The 21840-nt window shown below is 41.1% G+C and overlaps 1 protein-coding gene across 2 annotated transcripts in view; it reads right to left on the reverse strand.

The window, feature by feature from the left end:
* OXSR1 (oxidative stress responsive kinase 1) overlaps positions 1-21840 on the reverse strand; it is an 88563-nt gene that overhangs the window by 7846 nt on the left and 58877 nt on the right. For both annotated transcript variants that reach the window (XM_067291983.1, XM_067291982.1), the window contains exons 6-13: positions 16502-16611; positions 13425-13526; positions 10733-10866; positions 8609-8657; positions 6215-6280; positions 5839-5961; positions 3182-3217; positions 1393-1548 (exon numbers count right to left, since the gene is read on the reverse strand). In XM_067291983.1, coding sequence (XP_067148084.1) covers positions 1393-1548; positions 3182-3217; positions 5839-5961; positions 6215-6280; positions 8609-8657; positions 10733-10866; positions 13425-13526; positions 16502-16611 — 776 coding nt within the window. The remainder of the gene's footprint in view (positions 1-1392; positions 1549-3181; positions 3218-5838; positions 5962-6214; positions 6281-8608; positions 8658-10732; positions 10867-13424; positions 13527-16501; positions 16612-21840) is intronic.

Raw genomic sequence — 21840 nt, forward strand, 5'->3', positions numbered from 1 at the left:
GGCTATAAAGAGCACCACACTGACACAGAGGTATGCAGTTCACCTTAGGACAAACCACCAACAAATAAGGTAGTGGGCACCAGTGGCAGGAAGCAAGATACCCTACGAGGGCAAATCAAAACACTTCCATCACTTCCATTGATGCCACACTGCTATGCTGATTTACTGAACTGAGATTCCTGGCCTACTGCTGCTTCAACTGTTGAATAAAATTCAGGGATTAAGTCACTGGCCCTATTTCAAAAGATCTGAAAGGGTTTGATTTAAGCATTAATGTAGCCAAGAATATGTCAGTCCCCAACTTCACTATTTTTGTTTAAGGACTAATGTGCTGTCTATAATGGTTCTGTAAACAGGAACATGAGCTGACTGCAGTGAAGTGATATACATATCTTTCTTTAAAATAAAAGTTATGAAATGCTTCTAGGAAGGAGTAGGCCCAAGAGTTAATTTTCTGACCAGCACTGCCAAGCCTCTTGCCCTTGGCCTGCCAATGGATCACAGTAGCTTGGTCCCGTCCAACAGCAACTGCCCCTCCTCACCAAGTATGAACATTAGTGTCTTTTATAAAGAGGTTCCATCATTCAGGAGTCTGGCAAACTCTGCAGTGCTTTACTGTAGCCAACCGCAAGACATATTCCAAGTATTTTAGTAATGATTCGGTTTGGCCTTTTTTCTCCCTTAACATAGTCAGGAGTTCTTTCCTGAATTTGGTAGGCCTGCCTATTTGATCCATACCCGAACACTTTGGGATGACACAGATAAAAATTAAAGAGGGACTTGTCAAGCTTTTATATTCCCTGTACTTCCCCTCAAAGGTCCATCCTGTCCTCCCCGCCTGAAATGGAAGTGTTTGGAAGTACCACCAAGTTTAGAGCTTCCCAAAGATGGAGTTTGTGATTCTTAACCAACAGAAAGACAGTTTTAATCCAGGCCTCCTGTATCTCTGTTGATGCCTGAAGAACCTGCATCTTCCAGTTTCTTTCTCTAGCTTTTCTCCCCATGCTCTTATCTGGTAGACTCTGATGCCAAGAGGCACGGTCAGAGCCTATTTGTAAATACTTCACCTAAGACAGCAGGAACAAGCAGCTGACACTCAAATGAGACTCCCCTTCTTCTTGCCTTTACCCTTGCCTAAAGTCAGGTAGAGTACACTCCCTGAAAAGCTGAAAAAGTCACTGCACACAGAACGAGAATGAAAGCAGCTGAGTCCACACTGCCCATCATCCTTTGGCAAGCCACCAGGCCTGCTGTCACATCTATGTAATCAGCAGCACTAATACAACTCCAGATGAGCAGCTTTCATGGTTTTAGTTCATCTTAGCATAACAGTCTTGAACAGAAAGGTGAAGTGCAAGATTGAAAGCTGGTAGGAGGAGTTTCTAATCTTACCTGGGCTGCTGCCGGTGCTGCTGTAGGAGCCTGACTAGGTGGAGGGACAGCAGCTTGAGGTTGCGCAGGTACTTGTCCTGCTGCCTGAGGTAGTTGAGTAGGTGTCTGTGCTGGAATATTGAGTGAAGGACCTTGGGGCTCAGCTGATGGGAACAGCTGCAAGCAAAAAGGTATGTTAATGGGAAAAGAAATTTAACAGACTTCAGACTCGAGCATCTGCTTTCCATAAAGTACCTGTTAGCCAAATAAAACACTTAAAACTAACTGCAGTGCCAAAGGCATTCCCGGGCCTCCAAAACACTAAGACTGATCCCAAGTTGGTGTTCAAGAGTTTTCATCTTTCCTCATCCCCAAGGACTCTTACTCCCTGAAACTTTCAGCTTTACTCACCAGCAAGGAAGGACAAGAAACCACCATAGCAGCATGACTATATATCTTGACCAAAAATTACACACTGCAGCTAGCAAAGCTGGATGCACGCAGACCATCCCCTAGCTTGGAAGGGTGCTGTATCCTGTAGTTTCCCATTTCTCAAAATCTGAGTCCTACTGATATTTCCTAGCAGCCACACAACCAAACCACAGCAACTCTGCTTTGATTTGAAGTTCCATTCAGAGAATACAGCATAGCAAAGCATAAAAATATTTGTTGATAATTTATCTGTTTTCAAACAAATATCAGAGTCGGAGCACTATGGATATTTAATTGAAAAGTAATTCAGACAGAATGCAAGTTCTTCAAAACACAAGACAAGACTGCTTAGGACTGGACTTAGTCCCTTGCAAAAAAACCATATACAATTAATTTGGGGTGCGGGGGAAAAGAGCTAAATGAAAGTTAAATCTTATTTCTCTCTTGAGTTTTTCAGAATAAATTGATTTCGTCATGGCAGCCAAAGAACTGTGAGTTTGATGGCACTTGTTCAGTGTGCCTTCCAACTTGCACTAAACGATAGGAAGTGCAACTTGCTTTGGAAGTTGAAAACCTGTAACATTAGTCCTTCAATTTACAACGTGTTAAGGGATGCATCATGATGGGAAAGCTCATCCCAGAGAGATTCTAATTTTCAAGTTTTTCTTTCCATTTGGAGTTTATTTAAAATTACAGAACCAGAACTGACTGTAGGCTTACTTGAGATCTTCTTTTATAATCAATCAACCGTTGGAAACGGATGAAGTTAGAACAAGACAGCCTAACCCAAAACTAATTTCTAGGAGATAGCTCTATTTACCTTTCCACACAGATATGGAAAGGAAAGACAGCACAGTCTCTGTAAGATAAGCAGCTTCTATCACTGAAATAAAAGATATACTAATATTCTTAATGTAAAAAATATAGGACAGTGCCAGGACTGAAGGCAGATTATAAAATGCAATCGAAGCTTTGTTTGCTATCATGTACTACTACAGACTCGCTTCACAGTCTCAAGCTTAGGTTCAAACCAGTGGATCAGACCAAGAATTTTAAAGACTTTTTTTTTTTTTTTTTTTAAAGGAAATCAGAAGACTGTTGCTTTGTTCAGATTGTTCTTGGGACTGACTATTTTATAACACAGACTTTTGCTGTGGCAAAAGTTGAAAAGATATTCCCTAAAGTTACTTAGAAAGACCTTTTGGCATGAAATGGTCAATGATTCATTTTCTAGGGAGGTTTTCAAGTAGACTTTAGCTAGGAACTAGCTTCTAGTTCACACAGTATTGTTTTCAAAGTCTAATAAAAACATATCCTTGTGACAATGGCAATGACTAGGAGTCATTATTTTGGAAAGCCATTTGCAGTTGTAACTTACCTCAGAATTCTGCACAGATTCTTTCACTCTGGGAGACTAAAAACAAAGAAAAAAGTTGTCATTGCATGGACAAAAGTGAAACTTATTGACTAGCAAGGACTTGTCAAAACGATACTGAACATATAAAGTCTATGCAACTCTTTTCAAATTGTGTATACCAATTAAGATGTATAAAAAAGTGAAGCCACACGATTCGTTGGCAACCTAATCATAATACCCAGAAACATACTGTCTGTTTCAGGACTTGCAGTTTGCACCTACACGGTAGCACACAATGTATAAGCTGTTATAATTGTTAACTCATAGTGAAATCAAGCACTCTTGAAGACCACTTAGATCAGATCACATTGCTTGGATTTAAGTGCATTGAGATGGTAAAATCCATTTTAAGCTACCCAAGTCTTACAGAAAACAATAAGCAGCACAAATCTTGCAGAATTTCACCAGAAAACAAATTCTTTTCATATACCTAGGAAACCAGTTTGCAAACCAACTTGCTTAAACCACACTAAAGCTTGAAAATTAGCTGTACATGTGCTGCTTTACAGAAAATACTCCTTGCCTGCTCTCCCTGCCCTTGAACTCTGCATTATGCTATGCCCTCCATTAAAAAGCAGATAATTGACAGTTGTACACAAGTTCAGCAGTGCAACATAAAAGAAGATCAGCGTAATACAGGGGAAAGTTCAGTCAAAACAATATGACCAATCTTTGCTTATCAGCAAAACAAAGATAACATGCATTAGTCATTTCACATGAGCTAGAAGCGATTGCCAGTATCACTGGAAAGGATCATTGAAAAACCCTGCAATTATGAGAGTCTGTAGCTTTGACTTCCAAGAGGTTCAATTACAGCATGGAGATGCACAGGTGTGAAGGCTTGGTCTGTGCTGGGATTAACAAAAAAAAAAGTTTCTTCTCTGCATAGTAGTCTAAAAGACAGGTCTAGGACAGCACGAGTTTGACAGAAGAACAAAAACCTCATCATGCAACTAAACTGATGCCAGTTTATGCGCTAACCAATGCCACTAACTTAACCAGTGCAGGTCAGACCAATTTGTAACATGTTACCCAGAGGCCTCCAAAGGAAAAAAAAGTAAGAGGTCTTATTCTCATAAGAGCAAGTTGCAAAAAGCCCTGTGGACAGGAAGGGAAGGAACAGTTCCTTCACAGTGACTAAGTACGGATAGCGTCAGGAAAAAAAAAAAAGTCATGCAGCTGGAAAGGTAAAGCCTGAAATACGTCCCAATGTGTCAAGCCTTCACTTGACAGTTACCAGGCAAGATGAAAAGTGTGGCATTGCTCCCAGAGATAAACAGCTACACTCCACATCTGCAGGCCACAGCTTTAGCGTTGTTCTTTCAGGCACAAAGCTCATATCTAGGAGTACCCGGATGCCTCAAGGAATAATTAGAAAAGCTTGTCTGAAAGATCACAGTGTGCTAGACAGTGTACAGACAAGTACGGAAACACTGGTCCTGCCCCATGGTTAACAACTAACTCGGATACATGGCAAGCAGAGGTAAGCTAGGGAAAAACGTGAACAGACAGAAGGGAAATAAGACAAACATTAAAAGAGGTTTACCTAATTAAGGCACAAATATGATGACTTTGGGTATGTGGTTAAATATACTAGTTCTAATTTACTTTTGCCTGCATTATCAGAGATGATGCAAGCAGCCGGGGAAACATGACAGCACTGCATGCCATTACACAGATTTACTGAGTAACAGAAGATGAATGATTTAGGATTTTTTCAATTGCACATATAGCAATTGCTCTAATGTGAATTCAAAACTTCAAATGCAGAGAGCAAAAAAGCTGAGTATTACGACTGTTCTATAAGGGATCAAATGCTATAGGTGCAGAGGCATTCCTATCCTTTAGTCTTCAGGCTGAAGAAAATGACTCAACACCAGTGCAGAAGACAGACATCTAGGGTAGAATTTGACTACCTAAACAGAGATATGCAGTTAGGTCTAAGGTGTCCTGGCATCCCACCTGGCCCCTATAAAGGGGCAGGTATCCCAAAGATTTGTGTCACATTTGCGTGGGGTGCCTCTGAAATGGCAATATACATCTACATTTATGTAACTGAATTGAGACCTACCTGTTCCAACATTCATCCTTTGTTAAAGTGCTACAGCTACAAGAGCGCCTTAACATTTCTACTAGGACTACTAGATTTCAGGGTAGCTGACAGCACAGAACTAGGCCTTATGTGTTTTGGATTTCAGCTGCAAGCATAGGCCCCATCGATTTCAGTTCCATCCTGGAGCTGGCAGTAAGACAAAACCTCTCCTGATACTTCCAGAAGAAAGCATCTCAAACAGTCATCATCATCAAACCCGCTAAAACCAAGAGAACATCCTACTAGCTCAAGTGAATTAGTAGTATTCTGAACTGGGAGCAGGTCATCTGAATTAGTGTTCCCAATCACACGCAGTATCCCTGACTGAGACCAGCAGTGCCCCAGAATAACTACAGAAGAGAGTTCAATAGACTTTCTTCAACCTTCAGTCTGATTTCTCTGGTTCAGCTGCAAACTCTTCAGGGAAGGGATCATCAAAACTTACTGCATATCATACTTAAAACAAGGCCCCCAAGCCTAGAAAACAAAAGAGACAATAGAGCTATCACCAAGCTTGAGAACCAACCCTGAGCTGTGAAATTGCTGCTCTGCCTTCCTCACTTTCTTCATCTAGTTCATCATCGCTCCATTCCCAGCCACCATCTTCAGTCTTATGAAGGCGTCCACTGGAACCTGGGACTCTCCGGACCTACTCAACACAAAGACAGAATGGCTACATGAAGTTGACTTTTTCTTTCTTTCTTTCTTTATTTTTAAGGAAAAGTAGAACAAGAGCATCTTCAGCTTGTGCTCAGTCTGCCAGCATGTTTGAGGATTTTATTAGGATGTTTAGGTCTATATCTAGAAAATGCTGCATTACCATACTGCTCATTAAAAATGTGAACACAAGCACAGAAACTAGTACAACTAACACCTAACAAAGCCCATGAGATTTTCAGTACCTTTTTGGATCTTTCAGTGATTGTTGGTGCTCTCTGCAACATCTTCTCTTGTAAAAATTCTTTATTCTGCAAAAGAAAAAATGCCAAACATTCGCATTGCTGAAAATGCCTTTTGGTTCCTTAAGTGCTTCTGATAATGAAAAACTGTTTCACAAACTATTTTCAATAGAAAGTGTTTTGCATACCTTATTTGTTAAAAAACAAAAAAAGAGAGAGAGAGAGAGAGCTGTAAAAGGAAATGCACTCCTTTCTTCCTTTAGACTAGAGTTTATGATGTTTCATTCCAAATACTTTATAAGTCAGTGATTGCACTTTTCCTCTGTAAAGTGATAAGGAATTAACAAGAAGCTGTATAAAAGTATATCTGATTTACTGCAGAACATTGCTGGACTTAGGATATCACAGTATCTGACATCTTAACGAGGTATTTGGCATTCTTCCTATTTGCAGCTACTGCAACACCTGGATCTAGCTACTTCTTTGGGAAGGGGGGGCAGGATGCAGGAACCCCAACACACAGGAGTAACAAGGCCCAGGAACTGCGGCAGCCAGAGTTACAATGTGGCTCAAGAAACGTACAGCACATGTGATGTTCAGAGAAGAGGTGAACGTGGTGATCACAACAGATTAAATCTTGGGATCCTGCTGTGATGCTTTATTATATTAAATCTGCTCTTTAACAAGCTGCTCTGGCTGACACGTGGCCTCCTGAGCATACCGTTTTCAAACAGCTTGACTGCAGATCCAAACTGGGAGCTGGAGAGGAAGCAGGCTAGTGCTGGCACCCCAGCGTTAGCACTGGGAGCCAGCGGGATAGTCCACACCACGCCAGCGTGGCTGGAAAGTCCCACTGCCAGGCTGTCTCCTGCCTGTGAAGTTCTCCCACATCTGCCCCTCGATGGTTCCCTGAACATAGGGTGGAAAGCCTCAAGACACATGCTACCACGTTCTGATATACGCCTTTCAGCATAAATAAGAGATACTTTTATACAATATACACTGCATTTATATGTAGTTCAATATAAACATATTAAAGTTGGACTCTCCTGTCTTCAAATTACAGCTGTCAGCCTGGCAGCCAGCCGAAGTCTGAAAGTAATTTAACACTTGGTGTTCACTGGCATACATTTTTGCCTGGGGTGCTGGTTTAAGTATTGCCTCATTTACCATAACGTTAATTTTCTATCACCACATACGCTAATGTGTTACTCTGCAGCAGTTTAATGAAAGAGCGAAGGAGATTTTATACACAATGAAGTATAACATGAACTGAAACTAGTATCAGCCAAACGGAGAAAGGTCAGCAATACGTAAGCCATCTCCTTGCCACTTTGAACACCACACATGCATTTGCGTGCACGCAGCGTACAGACGCGGACAGTTTCAGTTGCCTAAAATCCCATTAAGGTCAATGAAAACCTAGTTAATACCCGTCAAGAGCCCAGACGGCAATTAAATTTGGCCTAAAGCAAACTCCTACATTTGGTAAACTGGATCGCATTCTAGACTTCCTTGGCTGCATTTATTAGATCTCTGTCAACTTTAATAGGACACCCAGCTCCTATATAGACGCCTGGATATGGACACTTCCATTTAAGCACCTTACTGTGTGAGCTGAAAACGACTCTCATTAATTGCTAAAGCTACTGTACCATCCCCAGTATCAGGTATCTTTTTGACAATTTAACCTGTGTTCTGCCATAAAACCCATGTATTTTAAGGTCACAAACATGCCACAGATGAAAAAATAAGCAACCACACTTCCTCATTCCCATGCAAATATAAATTTTCCCCTTTACTATTTCTGTTCATCTCTTCCCAAAAAAACCTCACACATTAAACTCCCGGCAGGAAGCACATAAATGCTGTTTGTTGCCAGTCCACTGCAATCTACCCATCAAGGCTAGAAATGGGAGTTTTCTACTGTTTTGTACCATAGGATCTTCACTTTCCACGAGGCAGTACAGGGTGAAACAGTGTTAAGTAAGCCCCCGCACAGTAGGCCCTATTCATTGCTTTGCCTACAGACTGATTATAGAAGTTTCTAAAATCTAAGTTATATTTATTGCCACAGAGACCTTTATGGTTGGACACGCAGCCAGAATGGCACCATTACAAGAGAAGCGAAAACCCCCAAACCCACTGAGAGACATTTAAATGCTCAAGAATTTCTAGATAATTCCTCTTAATAGCAGTATACACAAGGAGATACAGAATAGACGTCTCATTTTCTGCCCCTTCACAATGACCCATTCAATGCACCCAGCTATGTTGGCCTTAAATGAAACGGCCATCCTACCCTCATGCCAATAAAATTTTCACCATACTTATCATACTTCAGACAAGTCCTCCCCACTGCCTCGGCACGGATCAATTTAGGAAGCGTTTTCTTACCTTTGCTTTTGTGAAAAATTTGTGTCTTAAGAGTTCTGCTGCTGTTGGTCTGTCAATAAAAACAGATGTAGAGAAAGCAGTTATAAACCCTGCCTTTCAATGCAACAGTCTTCCAGGTTGCTGCAGCTTGCAAATAACGTGACCAATCTCATACGGGCATCAGCTTCTTGCACACTTCCCCTAAAACCAGCCAGTGTATTCCAAGTAATTTTCTACCACCAGTCTCTTAAATGACAGTGCAGTCCAATCAAAGCCTATTCTGTCGAAAAGGCAGTGAATAATTTGGGGGTAGGAGGGGAGGAGGGGTTGTTCTCATTTTAATGTTGAACTCAAATCTTTTAGAGCCTGCGTGAGGATCACAGAAGCAGTCTGCTGAGAACTCAAGTGAAGGATCATCAACTACAGTAACAGCACAGTACTAGCAGCATGCAACTGAAAGCTAGTTTGGAGATACTTCATTACACATGTGTAATTCGCTCTATTAAATGTAAGTGCAATGATCAACCTTTGCCTAGTATAAAAGGAATGAGTCTAAATTATTTTCTCCTTTAAGTTAGACTTATTAAATACTGAAAAGTAAAGCCATCCCTTGGTCAGTTTAAGAGGAGCTTTCTAAAGTCTTGGGCCTATATGAAGAAGCTCATAGCATCTCCCCCACTGTAAACTGTGCTTAAATAGTAACAGAAGGTGATTAGTGACTTGCAAAGGCTATTTATCGCAGGATTTATTTCAACTCAGACCATGCTAACAAAGTCATCCCTCCTACAGCACAGCAATGAAGAAAAATAATTGCACTAACTTCTCATTCTCTTTGGCAACCCATACACCCACATAAGTATACCTCATTCTGCAAGCTGCTTTTTAAGGGCAGACCTCTTGCTCTCAGAGTCAGGGTGATTGCAGTGAATGTTACTGGTGCTCGAAAAGAGAGAAGGGGCATGCAGCGACTGAATATGTTATGTTTAATTCTCATCAGCGCACATTCTAACCTGCAGGGATAGGATATGCTTTAAAAAATGAGAGAGAAAGTATCAAGCTGGGAAAAAAAACCCTTGCTATCAGCATTTATCAATCACTTAACTGGATTCATTAAGTATTTCAAATGCAAAGCTTGTTAGAAGAGACAGATCCCATCTCACTGTGCGTGAGAAGCCTTTGTTCCAAGATCTGTCACAAGAGGGAACTGAAAAAACATCTTCATTATTAGTATTTTATGAAGGGACTTTTCTCTTTCCAGAATTAGCTTGCTTAGCAAGGAAAAAAAGAAAATTAAGATAAAACTGATCTGTAGAAATGCTCGTTTCTTTAGCTTTGCATTTTAAGGAGCACTATTTTTAATGCAGGATGAACGCTTCTTTCAAGCCGCTTTGTTGAGGACTGGCAAGCACGATGCCTCTCCACTGCAGAAGCGTGTCTGAGCTCCCCTACGCGACACGCTGCGGTTTTAAACGGTGCCATAGACAGCTAGACCCTCATGCAGCTTCAAATGATGCCATACATAATGATACAGTGCTATACCGGGAACCACAACATATGCACCACCCCCTTAGTGATATTTCTAACACTGAGTAATCGAGCTACTGTTACAAGAAAGACTGAAGGCAGAATCAGGTCACTTAAGCAATTGGTATCGATGAAAACATGTTGAGTAAAATTTCATAAATTTCTGAAAAAAACAGATATTACTTATAATTAAGTCAAAACTACACTGAAAGCCTTCTTTGCACTGGCAAATTTGAAAAAGTTTGTTCAAGAATGTCCACAAGTAAATACATATTGCCCAACAGGCAATTTCTGATTTACAAAGACAGAGCTGTTTCGACTAGAAACAAAACACGACCACTGCAATCACCTGCTGGAGGTGGCAAGAGAGAAAAGGGTACTACTCGAGTAGCAGACTGGGATGCATTTTCATTAACCCGAAAGGAAGACGTGTGTCCTAGCTAGTCACAGTGCCAGACATTTATCCTTAAAATAAGGACAGCGAAGAGACTTTGCTGTCACGCAGCAGGACTGCTGTGTTCCCTGTGACTGAAAGGCTGAGTCAGAGCACACCAGCTTTACAAACAGAATATGAGTTGGGTTTTTTTTAAGTTTATTTTGATGTTGGCAGTCAACTCTTACCTTTTCTCAGGGTCTTTCTGTAGGCACGATGAGATCATCTTCCTAAATGATTTCCCATACTTCTTCAGCATCTCCTTATCTTGCACACCGGTCTCCAAAGATGGAGGATCATTTTGTAGTGTCAGCATTAAAACCTAAAAGAATTACATCTATTGGCAATGAGATTTTCCTCAGCCTTCGTTAGAGGCAGATCTTGAGAATACAGTATTTTAAACAAGCATTTTCACCCAGCAGGTGAATCAATAAGGACTGTTTCATTACAGTGGCTCTCCGAGGGTAGCCTGAACATAGACTGAAGCTTTTCTTACAGTTTGGGCTGCCACCTCCCATTCGACAGACAGTGAGAGCTCACCTCACTACCTTTCCCTCAATGCAATTACAGGGTCTTCGCTACCCATGCTCACTAAACTTGTGGCAACAATTATTTTCAAGGCCTTTACGCCTCCGCAATCTGACTGTCGGGCGATAGGCTCAAGACTCGCACAACAGGACCTAGGGAGAGTCACCTCCTCCTCCTTTTCTCAGGAAGCCAGGCTAACCTCTACCCAAAGGACCAAGCTGCTGCTATCTATCACAGCTCCCAGCCCACAGCCTGCCACCAAACGCAAGGTTGGGATGCGCTTTCAGGTCAGTTGGGTGCGATGAAAGGTGTAAGCACAGCGAAATGCAGAATTTCTTAGCTAGAAATTAAAATTAGCGTAAAAGCAGAAGGACTACATGAAAAGATGCAGGGATTCTCTTTCATGTAGCACTGCAACAGCAGGTGAAGTCTTTTCTAACACAAGCACCCATCAAGCCAAGCTGATTATTTCCTTTGCATCACTCAGATATTCTGAAGGAGAGGGAGAAAATTACTCATTTCCATTTTCACTTGTCACCTACTTACAGATGAAAACCTATTTTTAGAAAAGGAAGCAGCACAGAGCACATTTAAATAGCTTTCAACAGCTATATTGCTTAGGGCAGCAACAGTCCATCAATCTAGCTGAAATTAAAGAGTCTACAATAGAATTCCCTGCTTCCCCCCCTCACCCCCCCTTGGAGGGTCACTTAATGGATGGGACATATTGCTGCCTAACAAAATTAATCTGCAGTGAAATACAATTACATTCGATAGAAGACAAAAGCCCTCTTGCAGGTTGCACTACTGCAACTCACATCCAATACAAGTGGAGATTAGTAATTCTCTCCACCACATGACAATACATGGCACTAAGTAGGTGATCTTCATATTCAAAGTTGCAACTCATGCATTCAAAATACAATAATCAAAGAACAGCAAGCAGAAGCTACTGGAAAACATTACTAAGAATCAGAGCACAGAAGGAAGTACCAATGAAAACAGTGGCACCTAAATCAAAGTATTTCCCTGAACTCCTAACTGGCTTGCCACAGTCACAGATATGGTTGTATCTTTAACTGCATTTCTAAACTACTTAGCTATTCAAAAATCTCTGCACAGAGCTGAAGCAAGTCTTAAAATTAATACTGTTCCTACAAGAGTTAAACTAGTGCAAAGTCTTGGCATTTAAAGCCATATACAGATGTTCCTGTTCTAATTTCTTAGGAGCTACTGAACCCCCCAAATCCAGTGTAATTTGAGAGATGGGCAGGGATGCATCCAGGTCCTAGAGAGGTGATGCCCACCTTGCATAGCACTTTAGCAGTTCAAGCACTCAATAGGAAAACTTGCTCCAGAGAAGCCCAAAATTGAGGGAGTTAGCACCCATAAGCCTCATAGCCCAGGTAAGTAGTCTAACCACAAGGCTATGGGTTTTCTGAAGGGCTTTCCACTCCCTCCTGTTCAATCTGACAGAGTATGCATCCAGGAGTAGAAGCAAAATGGCCTTCAAGAGGGTGGAAAATACAGAAGGGCTCAAAATTTTACGAGCAAAGCAGGATCCCATCAGATCTCATAAGGGGCTAAGAAAGATCTCAAAGCTCACTTGAAGGCAGGATGCTGCAGACCCCAGTTGATGAGGTGGACTCAACTAAGATACAGACTCCCTGAAAGAAGAGTATATGTTGGAAGAGGCTCCTGGTTCAAGAATCAGGGAAAATTAGCTAAATCACCATGAGGCAATCCAGATTTCAAGATACTTAAAAAGGTTTTTGAAGCATCAGTGTTTAAACAACAACAAAAAAAGTTTCCTCCACCTTAGCTTCAATAAAATACTAATGTTGCTGTTCCCGTGGCATTTTCATACTGATGTGTGGTACTTCCCAGAAAAGCCCTACCCAGGTTCAGTAATTAACAGTACTAGTGTTAAAGAAAACCTTTTGGGATAACTGGTAACAGGATTTCTGAAGATTATCAATGCAGGAGAAGGAATGGCTCCCTGTGCCAGTTCACTAGATGCCAGATAAGATGTTCTGAATCATTAGGTGTAGCCCTAGAAAGATCTGCTGCCTTCAGAGGCTTCAGAACTGAGGCACGCAGCACCATACTCATGAATGGTGACCCTGGCAAGTCTCAGGATCTAAATAAGAACTACGTGCTGTTTAAGGAAACATTAAGTGGTGTCTTTTTTTTCTTTCTTTTTCTTTTTAAGGTGACTTCACACAAATTGAACATCCACAAGTGTAAGTTGAGAAGTACAAGTACTGTTCAACAAGAGAATGGCCAAATTCTCCAAAATGTGCACAGATGCACTGATGGTATCTCAAGCACAAGTATCTGAAGACCACTCACCTTCATTGGTGGGTATTTATGGTAAGGAGCTGCCCCTGTAGCCAGTTCGATAGCGGTGATTCCAAAGCTCCAGATGTCTGCCTTGAAATCATATCCTCTGACCTGAAAAACAGTAAAGGATGTTAGCGTGTGTCTCTTTTGCTCTCCTGCACTACAATCCTTTTCTTTAGCCTTTGTTTATTACACATCCTTTTGTCCTTTCCCCTCATTTCTCAAGAGGGATTTGGAAAGACCAGCACCCTAATGTTAAGCGCAGATGGGAAAGAACACTTGTCCCCCCATCCCAGTTCCTTATATCTTCAAGCAGAAAGTGTATTAGAAGTCACAGTCTGATGAAAATCATGGTCTTGGACTGTGCGGCTAGGATTGCCGTATCATGAGCCGCTCAAAGCGTAGAACGTAAAAGGGCATTGGGTTCAACCAGGCTCCAACTTCTACACCAACACAGAGAGTCATTAAACAGCATACTGAAACTCTCGCAGTTAATAGATGGACTGTTATCCCCTTGGGATATATGCCTCACTATGCTTTTAGTCAACCACTTAACTAATCCAACTGCAAACAAGCTCAATCCTGAATCTGCAGGACTGGGAAGTACACGCCAGCTCTGTAAAAAGCCCCTCATTCCTGCCTGTAGAGTAATATTTCCCTCCACTGTATTTTTGCACTCATTAATTGTAGTTTCTCCAGTTGAGATTAAACACAGACTTGTTCAGGGAAATTTATAGTATTTACTTCCCCTCATGCACAGGAAAAAATATTTCACATGCCAAGGCAGTTACTTCCTCATTATCATTAGGTAATATTTTGGCACTTGCTTTCTTGACTGCAGGAGAGAGACATTGTGTACTAACTTCAAGGAGAGCTACAAAAAAAATCAAAGAGCTTTGGCTGCACAGAACTGTTTGTATTGCTTCTCGCTAGACTATGGAAAAATTAATACTGAATCAGAGCAAAGCTAATAGGGTTACTGTGTTCAGCTAAATTAACAAGCTTTAAAAAGATGTCTACTGCGACGAAGCCAAAAACGTTGCCCAAGCTACCTTTAAGAGGGTCTTGAATTTTGAGAAGCAAAACCAACCCCCTCCTTCCACAGCTTTTCATATGATTGCACATAATGATACTATAACTGAATTAAAATTTATTATAGCAAGAGTCCTGTATCTTCCACTAATTTCCCAAATTTTGTAGGCATCACTTTCACAGGCCTTAAACATTTGGAAGGGTTCCTGAAGTGCTGCAGTTTATGGATGCCATAATTACAAATGGATTTCAAATAATTTTAACTAACTAAGCACAGATACCTTATAGAATTTATAAAAACACAGTACAGGAGGAAACATGCTATAGATTTTTATAAATTCAAGTTTCCTCACACTGTATTTTTTAGTTTTTGAGAATAACTTCGGCACAGTTCTTAGCTTTATCTTTCAGATAATCTGGCAGTAGATTTATACACTGTGCAATTCTCCAGCAGGATTTTAACTGTTTAGTATTTATTAAACCATATAATCCTGCCTGCAAATGAAAGTTTGCAAGTTCAGAAGTTTCTGTAGCAGTTGTTCTTTCTGACATTTATCCAGGACATATTAGTCACTAATCCACAGTTAAATTATAAGAACAACATTTATTTTTCCTCATCAACTATTTTTTCCATAAATCAGTCAAAACAAGCATATTTTTTCAAAAACAGAATAGCAGAGTACCATGTATTTAAGGAACTTAACTATGCTGAGGTAAAACAGCCAAAATTGAGACAATAATATCTACATAAAGAAGGCTAACCTACAGCAACCCCTTTTTTTTTTCCCTCCCACATGAGATATAACAGCTCAGAGTGACACCTGCTGGAAGGGAGCAAGATGATATAAGCAGACATTGAAAGATTTCTTAGGAGCATCCAAAGTACCTACTTACCATCTAAAACTTGCAACAAGTTAGATGTTCACAGCCTTCAAAAAACTGAATTCCCTAGAAAAACTGTCTCCTTAGGAAACACTAAGTGTTTCCCATCAGAAACAACCCCTTCTTCACTAAGGGGTGAGGGCCTTACTCAGATTTCTCCCAAACCTCAAAATATTTTGTGGCAAATAGTAAGAAAAAAAGTAACAAGCCAGGTTTGCTGTAATAAAACAATGCTGTTCCAAAATATTTTTGTTTCAAACATTTGGGGAAGAAAAAAGGAAGGACATTCAGAGTTAGCAGTGTTTCTGCTTGGTGCATATGCCAAAAAGCAAACCCTGAGTCCAGCTCGCTCTCAAACCGTTTTCAAAGTCTTGAAGGATAATTTTTAGAGTGAGCTGAACATCAATGCAACGGTAGCTAGCTGCAAAATGCCTTGTGGGGACTGCAACAGAATTTTGCCGGTGGATCGTGCTCAGAAATGGGCAACAGCACTTTATGTTAAACAAAGTTTGCAGGTGGCCTTCATCAGCAGTCACGCAGACAAAGCTTGCCGCTACAGTTTAGTCTAGAAGTGGAGGGCAAAAAGCGACAGACCTCCACCCAACAGGAAGAAGTATGACATCTTTTAGCAAGCCAAAAGAGCAGAGGAGGGAGCGGGGGAAGGCAAGCATTCCTCAATATTTACAAACTGGATATTCACAAGCCAAGAGAAACTAAACTGCTGAATAAACTCCCCAACTGCACACTGTTTCACTGTAATAACTCCCCACTCAGATATGCTGCAATTAACTCCCTTGAATTCCCATATTTGCAAGTGCCGAAGAAGATGTTACCTTGCTGTGTATGTGCAAATTTACCATGTATGTGAACTACTTAAATCCCACCTCACGTTTAGGCATGAGGGAAGGGGCAGGTTACTCTTCTTTATACCAGGGCTGAGCTGTCTCATACTCACCTGCAGTAGGACCCTGCAGAGAAGCAATAGGGTAGGAAGCCACTGAACACCAAATACCCCATGCCCGGCTGTAAAAAGCAAACCTAAGACAATCCTGTAGTTTTAAAGCCTTACATGATGCAAAATAGTCATATTAGATTCAAGAAAACATGGTCACTGCCGCCAACAGGAAAGTCTGCCTGCAGATCAGCTGCAAGGATGCTAGGGAAGAGCTCACCTGCTCCATAACTTCTGGTGCCATCCAGCAAGGTGTGCCCACAAAAGTTTTTCTGACTTTATTTCTCGTAATATCACCACCAGTGGCCAAAAAGGCGCTAACACCGAAGTCTGAAAATGGAACAAAACAGATTTTAGTAAGAACACGTCCTGAGCAAATTGACAGGCTGCTCCCCCCACCATACAGGGGCCAAATATTCCCAGCCATCTATTAAGTACTAAACCATAATGAGGAGTTTTCTAACGAACTAAGAATGATCAACAGTTAGCTAAGAACACTACTAAATGAATACACTGTGGTCCACCATTCAGTTACTTCAGAGAGCAGAGTTTTCAGCCCTGGCCTGTAGAGAGGAAAATTCCATTTCCATTACGGCTCACTGCTCACATCAAAGTATATCCTCACTCTCCAGCAGACCTGCCACTGTGCAAACCTGCCTTTAACAGATATTTATTTTTAGATATACCTACATAAATATATATAGAGAGAGATAAAATATATGTGTATGCATGTGTAAGATATATATATATATATATATATGAAATAACTGAACTTTAACTAGTACCTTCTTGTCTCTTGTGCCTGCAACAGCCACGATTAATATTTATAGCAATGCAAAGTTTTCTGAACAAAGAAGTCGTGCACGCAAAAAGTTATTAGAGATCCTAACATTTAACTGACATAACTGCATCCTGACAACGGGAGGTATCGGACCATTACTGTATTGTATTGCTGTATTACCAGAATACGCTTTGCTTGGCAATCCTTCCATGCCCGAGAAGCTCAATGCTTTGAGCTTGGACACCAGAAGCTATTCCCCATAATGCAGCAGCAAGGTGACCGAATTGAGCAGCACCTCCTGACAACTTGCACACACCAAAGGACACTCGAGGCTGCCCCATGCATACCCTGTTAACGCTATTAAAGTCATTCTTTTAAACGAGGACTATACTTTCCAAGACGATGTGAATGTTTTGGGCAACTGCGGACGACATGGAAAAGAGGATCTGTAAGCAGCAGTAGTGCTGTGCTGGGAAGGCAACGGGATACAAAACGTTTGTTCGGAGAAGAGCATTACAAAAGAAGATTTGGCAACTGAGCCGTTATGATTCAAGAGGGGATGACAGAGACTTTCCTTGGGAAAAAAAAGAATCAGGTGACAGGGAAACTGTAAACACAAACTGCGAAAGTATTTCCTCCCAGCTTGCTCTAAAGTACATCCCTTTTGTATTGTGAAATTATAGATCTATAACTGGTCATTCTGTATAACTCAAAATTATTCCTACTGATTTTTTTCTTTAATTACGTACAAACAATAGGTCTAAATCTACACAGTTTTTAATGTGACTTTTGAGATTGAGAATAGGCTTGGAGGATAAGTCCCTTCAATTCAGGGGTTATTTCACATAATGCATTAGGCATTGCACCTGGTTTGAAAACTGTTAAAACATAGCTGCCTGACACAGTTAATTGCTACTGCAAGATTTATTCAGAAGAGCAATGAAGTTGCTCGATGGCTTAAGGACATCATCCTCACTGGGGAATTAACTGCTACAAAAGGATGCTTTTTTCAGATTCGCAAGCAACAGCATCCCCTCGAGAACAGCCTCCAGCTCCCCTCTGCATCCCCTCAGCAGCGTGAAGGGTCCTTTTTCACCAGGCCCTCAATACTTGAGAAACACCAGTGAAATTATCACTCAGAATAACAAACTATGGTTTCCAGCTTACTCTGCTTAGAGACATTCCAGGACAGGAACTTAGTACTCACTAAAACACTAGACATTTATAATCAAAAAATCACAGTAAAGGAAAGAAGGTTTCATAGTAAGTCATGAGGCTAAAACAAGCACCAACGAATGCCTCTTGTTATGGTTCAGTTTATTCCAGATGTGTTATGCTATCCTCTTTCTTGGAGGCATCTCATACTGCTGCTGACCTTGCAATTTTAATATTGGCTAGATGGATCACTATATTCCTGTCAATGCAATCTCTGTTTTCCTGAAAACTCACTAGATCTGCTTTTTGCAACAACAGTTTTGCTTTGTGATCTTCCATGTACACATCCATCATCCCCTCTTCCCTCCCAAAGCTGAAAGAGACTCCAAAAAAAAAAAAAAAAAAAAGCTCAAAGGTATTTGCACTTTACTGCTTATTATGGGTAGTCTTGCAAGACCTATTCTTCTAAACACAAGAGCAACTAAAAAGTTTTTATCAGTATTATCTTTATTTTAAATAAACTTTTCCAAGTGCCACCAGCATACTATTGTGATGTGCTGTATTTAAAATTGTGTGTATCATCTTACCTCGAGTTTCCATGCAGTCATTCTGAGGGTAAAGGAAATACCATTCAAAGCAAAAGCATCCCAGCAATAAAAACACAAGCCCTTTACGCAGCGCACACCATGTTCACCGCATCTCACCTCCGACAGGAGGCGAGTTTATAAATTCCACTTTGGATTTGTGCCCCTACATCTGGCATTTGAGGTCGGGAGAAAGCCTAAATGGAATTAGATTGTATTCCATTACATGGTTGATTTATTCAATGTTTTCCCAATCAATCGCACTCATTTCCAATTGGGTAAAACAGGCCAGTTCATCCAGCCTGTGCTATTCCACTTTTAGGCATGATTTTGAGACGTCTTCTCAAATGTCATCTTACCAATTTTAGCCAAGTCCCAACTATCAAGATAAGAACGTACTTGTTCTCAGGAAATACCTGTAAAGTGGTAAATTAAAATCCTAAACTTGAGTGAGGGTGTAATCCTTGCTTCCAAGAGGCAGAGAGGATCTGTGCCTCTTTCTGTCTGCCCAAGCCCCCAAATACCAATTTCTGACGGGATTCCTGTGACTGCCCCTGCTAAATTATACTCAGAAAGGCTAAAACAAAACCCGAGTATTGCATACGGTTTTTAACTCTCGGGAATGGGGGAAAGCCATGAAATTAGAGAGGTATGACAGGGACAAGGAATAAGGTTTACAACTCCGTGGTTTTGTCTCTTCTGTTTTAACAGGGCAAGTCTAAGCAATCTACTTTGATTTTAACTTCTGTTGCACTTGCACTGAAAGAGAGGTGCAAAAGCTTAAAGGTATTTACACTTGTCCTCTTATCTGACAGCTTGTATTTTATACTGGCTCACTACAGTGATAACTGGGAGGCTGACTGGCAGTGATAACCGCATCACCAGGGACCGGGAGGAATCAGAAATGTTTGCATCTAGCTTGCAATACCAGCTATCACCACTGCTGGGAATCCAGCTACTGCCAGATATTCAAAAGGAGCCCAAAGGTCCCAGACTTCTGGCATAGGCTGCTAGCAAATAATTTCCCATCTCCAGGGTCCTCTGTGTGCAAGCAGCAGGATTTTTTCTTTTTTTTTTTCCAAGCTGTTTTTGGTTCATATCTCTGAAAGTAGTCCAGTAGATGAATCTTTTCTATATTGCTTCAAAAAATTGATTTAAAAAAATATTTACACCGCAACAAAAACCAATCTGGAATAGGGAGTAACTGAGAGTTCTGCTGCTACAGGCTTTGCAGAAAATATGGCAAATTTTACCTATTTCAGCAGAAATATCATGTGTTGCAAAGCATACACCCTGCAAAACAGCGGTAATGAAGTTGCAGGCTAACGTCTGAAAAGACGCAGTATTAGACAACAACTCCCGCTAATGAAGTTATCTAAGTTGTCAGACATCAAAGCTATTCTGGCCACTCAAATAAAAGCTAAAAGGAATATCCCCTCCTACTGTTCAGTGTTGCAGAGACAGAGACCTGGTTTAAACTCACCAACTCAGAAATGTTGTGGCAGGACTGAATCACAACAGGCATCATTGCTGCCATAAAAATGAGTCAAAGAACGCTACGGTGTCGTAAATCTGTTTTACTCAAATCTAGAAATCAGCTATTAAAAAAAGTCATCTCTCTTTAGCCAACACAAATTGTAGTGCTACCTTAATTGGAAGAAGCCTAGGTACCTGCTCCTGTTGGGAGCTACCCTAGGGAAAAGACACCCTGTGCGCATTAGGAGCCAGGACCAAAGCTTACTAATGTAAGAAAGTCTCCTACGGAGTTTGGTGCACTTTGGATCAGACCCTAAAGCAGCAATTCCCAACTTCCGTGGGGGCAGATTAAACCCTTTTTGACTGCAAACAACCCAGAACTGTTTTAACTGGGGCAGCCAAGATAATACCCCTCCTTAAGAGAAGGAAAAAAAAAAAAAAGGAAAGGGAGGAAAAAGAAAAGAATCAGAAAATATTTCAGAAGACAACTCTAAGCATCTCTTTCACTGGTCACCATCACAAAAAGCTGCAGTCGTACTTAGTGTTTTTCTGCAAACCTTATGGCTTTTAGAGCACTGAAGATTCATCAAGCCCGACAAGAAGAAGAAAAAGGCAGTGGTAAAATAGCAGTTTTCTGTGGATAACACAGCAGGGTGGTAAAGCACCAGAGAAAAGGAAGATTAAGGAAGAACAAGAATGAAGAAAAAAAATCCCCCTTTAAAGACTAGATGGTTATATTGTACTATTTGATCTATAAATACACATTTGTTCTCCCCAGACTCTCACTTGGTAAGGTAGGTATCTACAGTCACATATATTTATAAGCAACCAGCATGTAAAAAGCGACTGATGCTTTCATTTTTGTATGTATCACCAAAACTTCAGCCTTTCTGCAGCGATGTCAAGGCACATAAAAGATTAAGAAAAGCCCTATGCTAAGGAAATACAAAGGCTGCTTTTGAAACTCGGCCTCAACAGCGTGTTAATGAAGATACCTTAATATTGCAGAAAGTAATTGACGTATGATAAAACACAAGCCAGCCCGGTGCAAACACTGCCCTCGGAGAAGTTTGCAAGTTGTTTCTGCATCTGAACAAGGCAGCATCTCCAACCTTACCAGCGCCACCAAAAACAAGGCACTTCACATCGCGCTATTTTAGGGGCTCGCAACTGCTGCTGCAAAAGATGCAAAAATCCCATCAAGCACCGGGAAAAAACACCTTTTTTCTGCACTTCAAAAGGGAAAGGAGGTGGAGGGGTGTCAGTGATGCAGCACCGACTGCCACCGCTCGCATCAGCCCTACTGAGCGGTTCTCGCTCCCCTTGCTCGGCTCGCGCCTTGCTGCCCACCGGGCCCCTGGTTCAAGCGATTTTATCTCCCAAAGTTGTGGTTTCCTGACACAAAGTGGGGGGAACGACACCAACTGCATCATAGCTTATGTAGGGCGCTATTTTAGGACAGCGAATTAAGAGCAGTCAGGAACACGGCGAACTGGTGACAAGTTGGCACGGATTTGCGGAAAGTTGCACAAATTCAGTTATGCAAGTGTTTGGGTTTTTTTT

This window comes from Apteryx mantelli, chromosome 2 (assembly GCF_036417845.1).
Source record: "Apteryx mantelli isolate bAptMan1 chromosome 2, bAptMan1.hap1, whole genome shotgun sequence".
NCBI lineage: Eukaryota > Metazoa > Chordata > Aves > Apterygiformes > Apterygidae > Apteryx > Apteryx mantelli.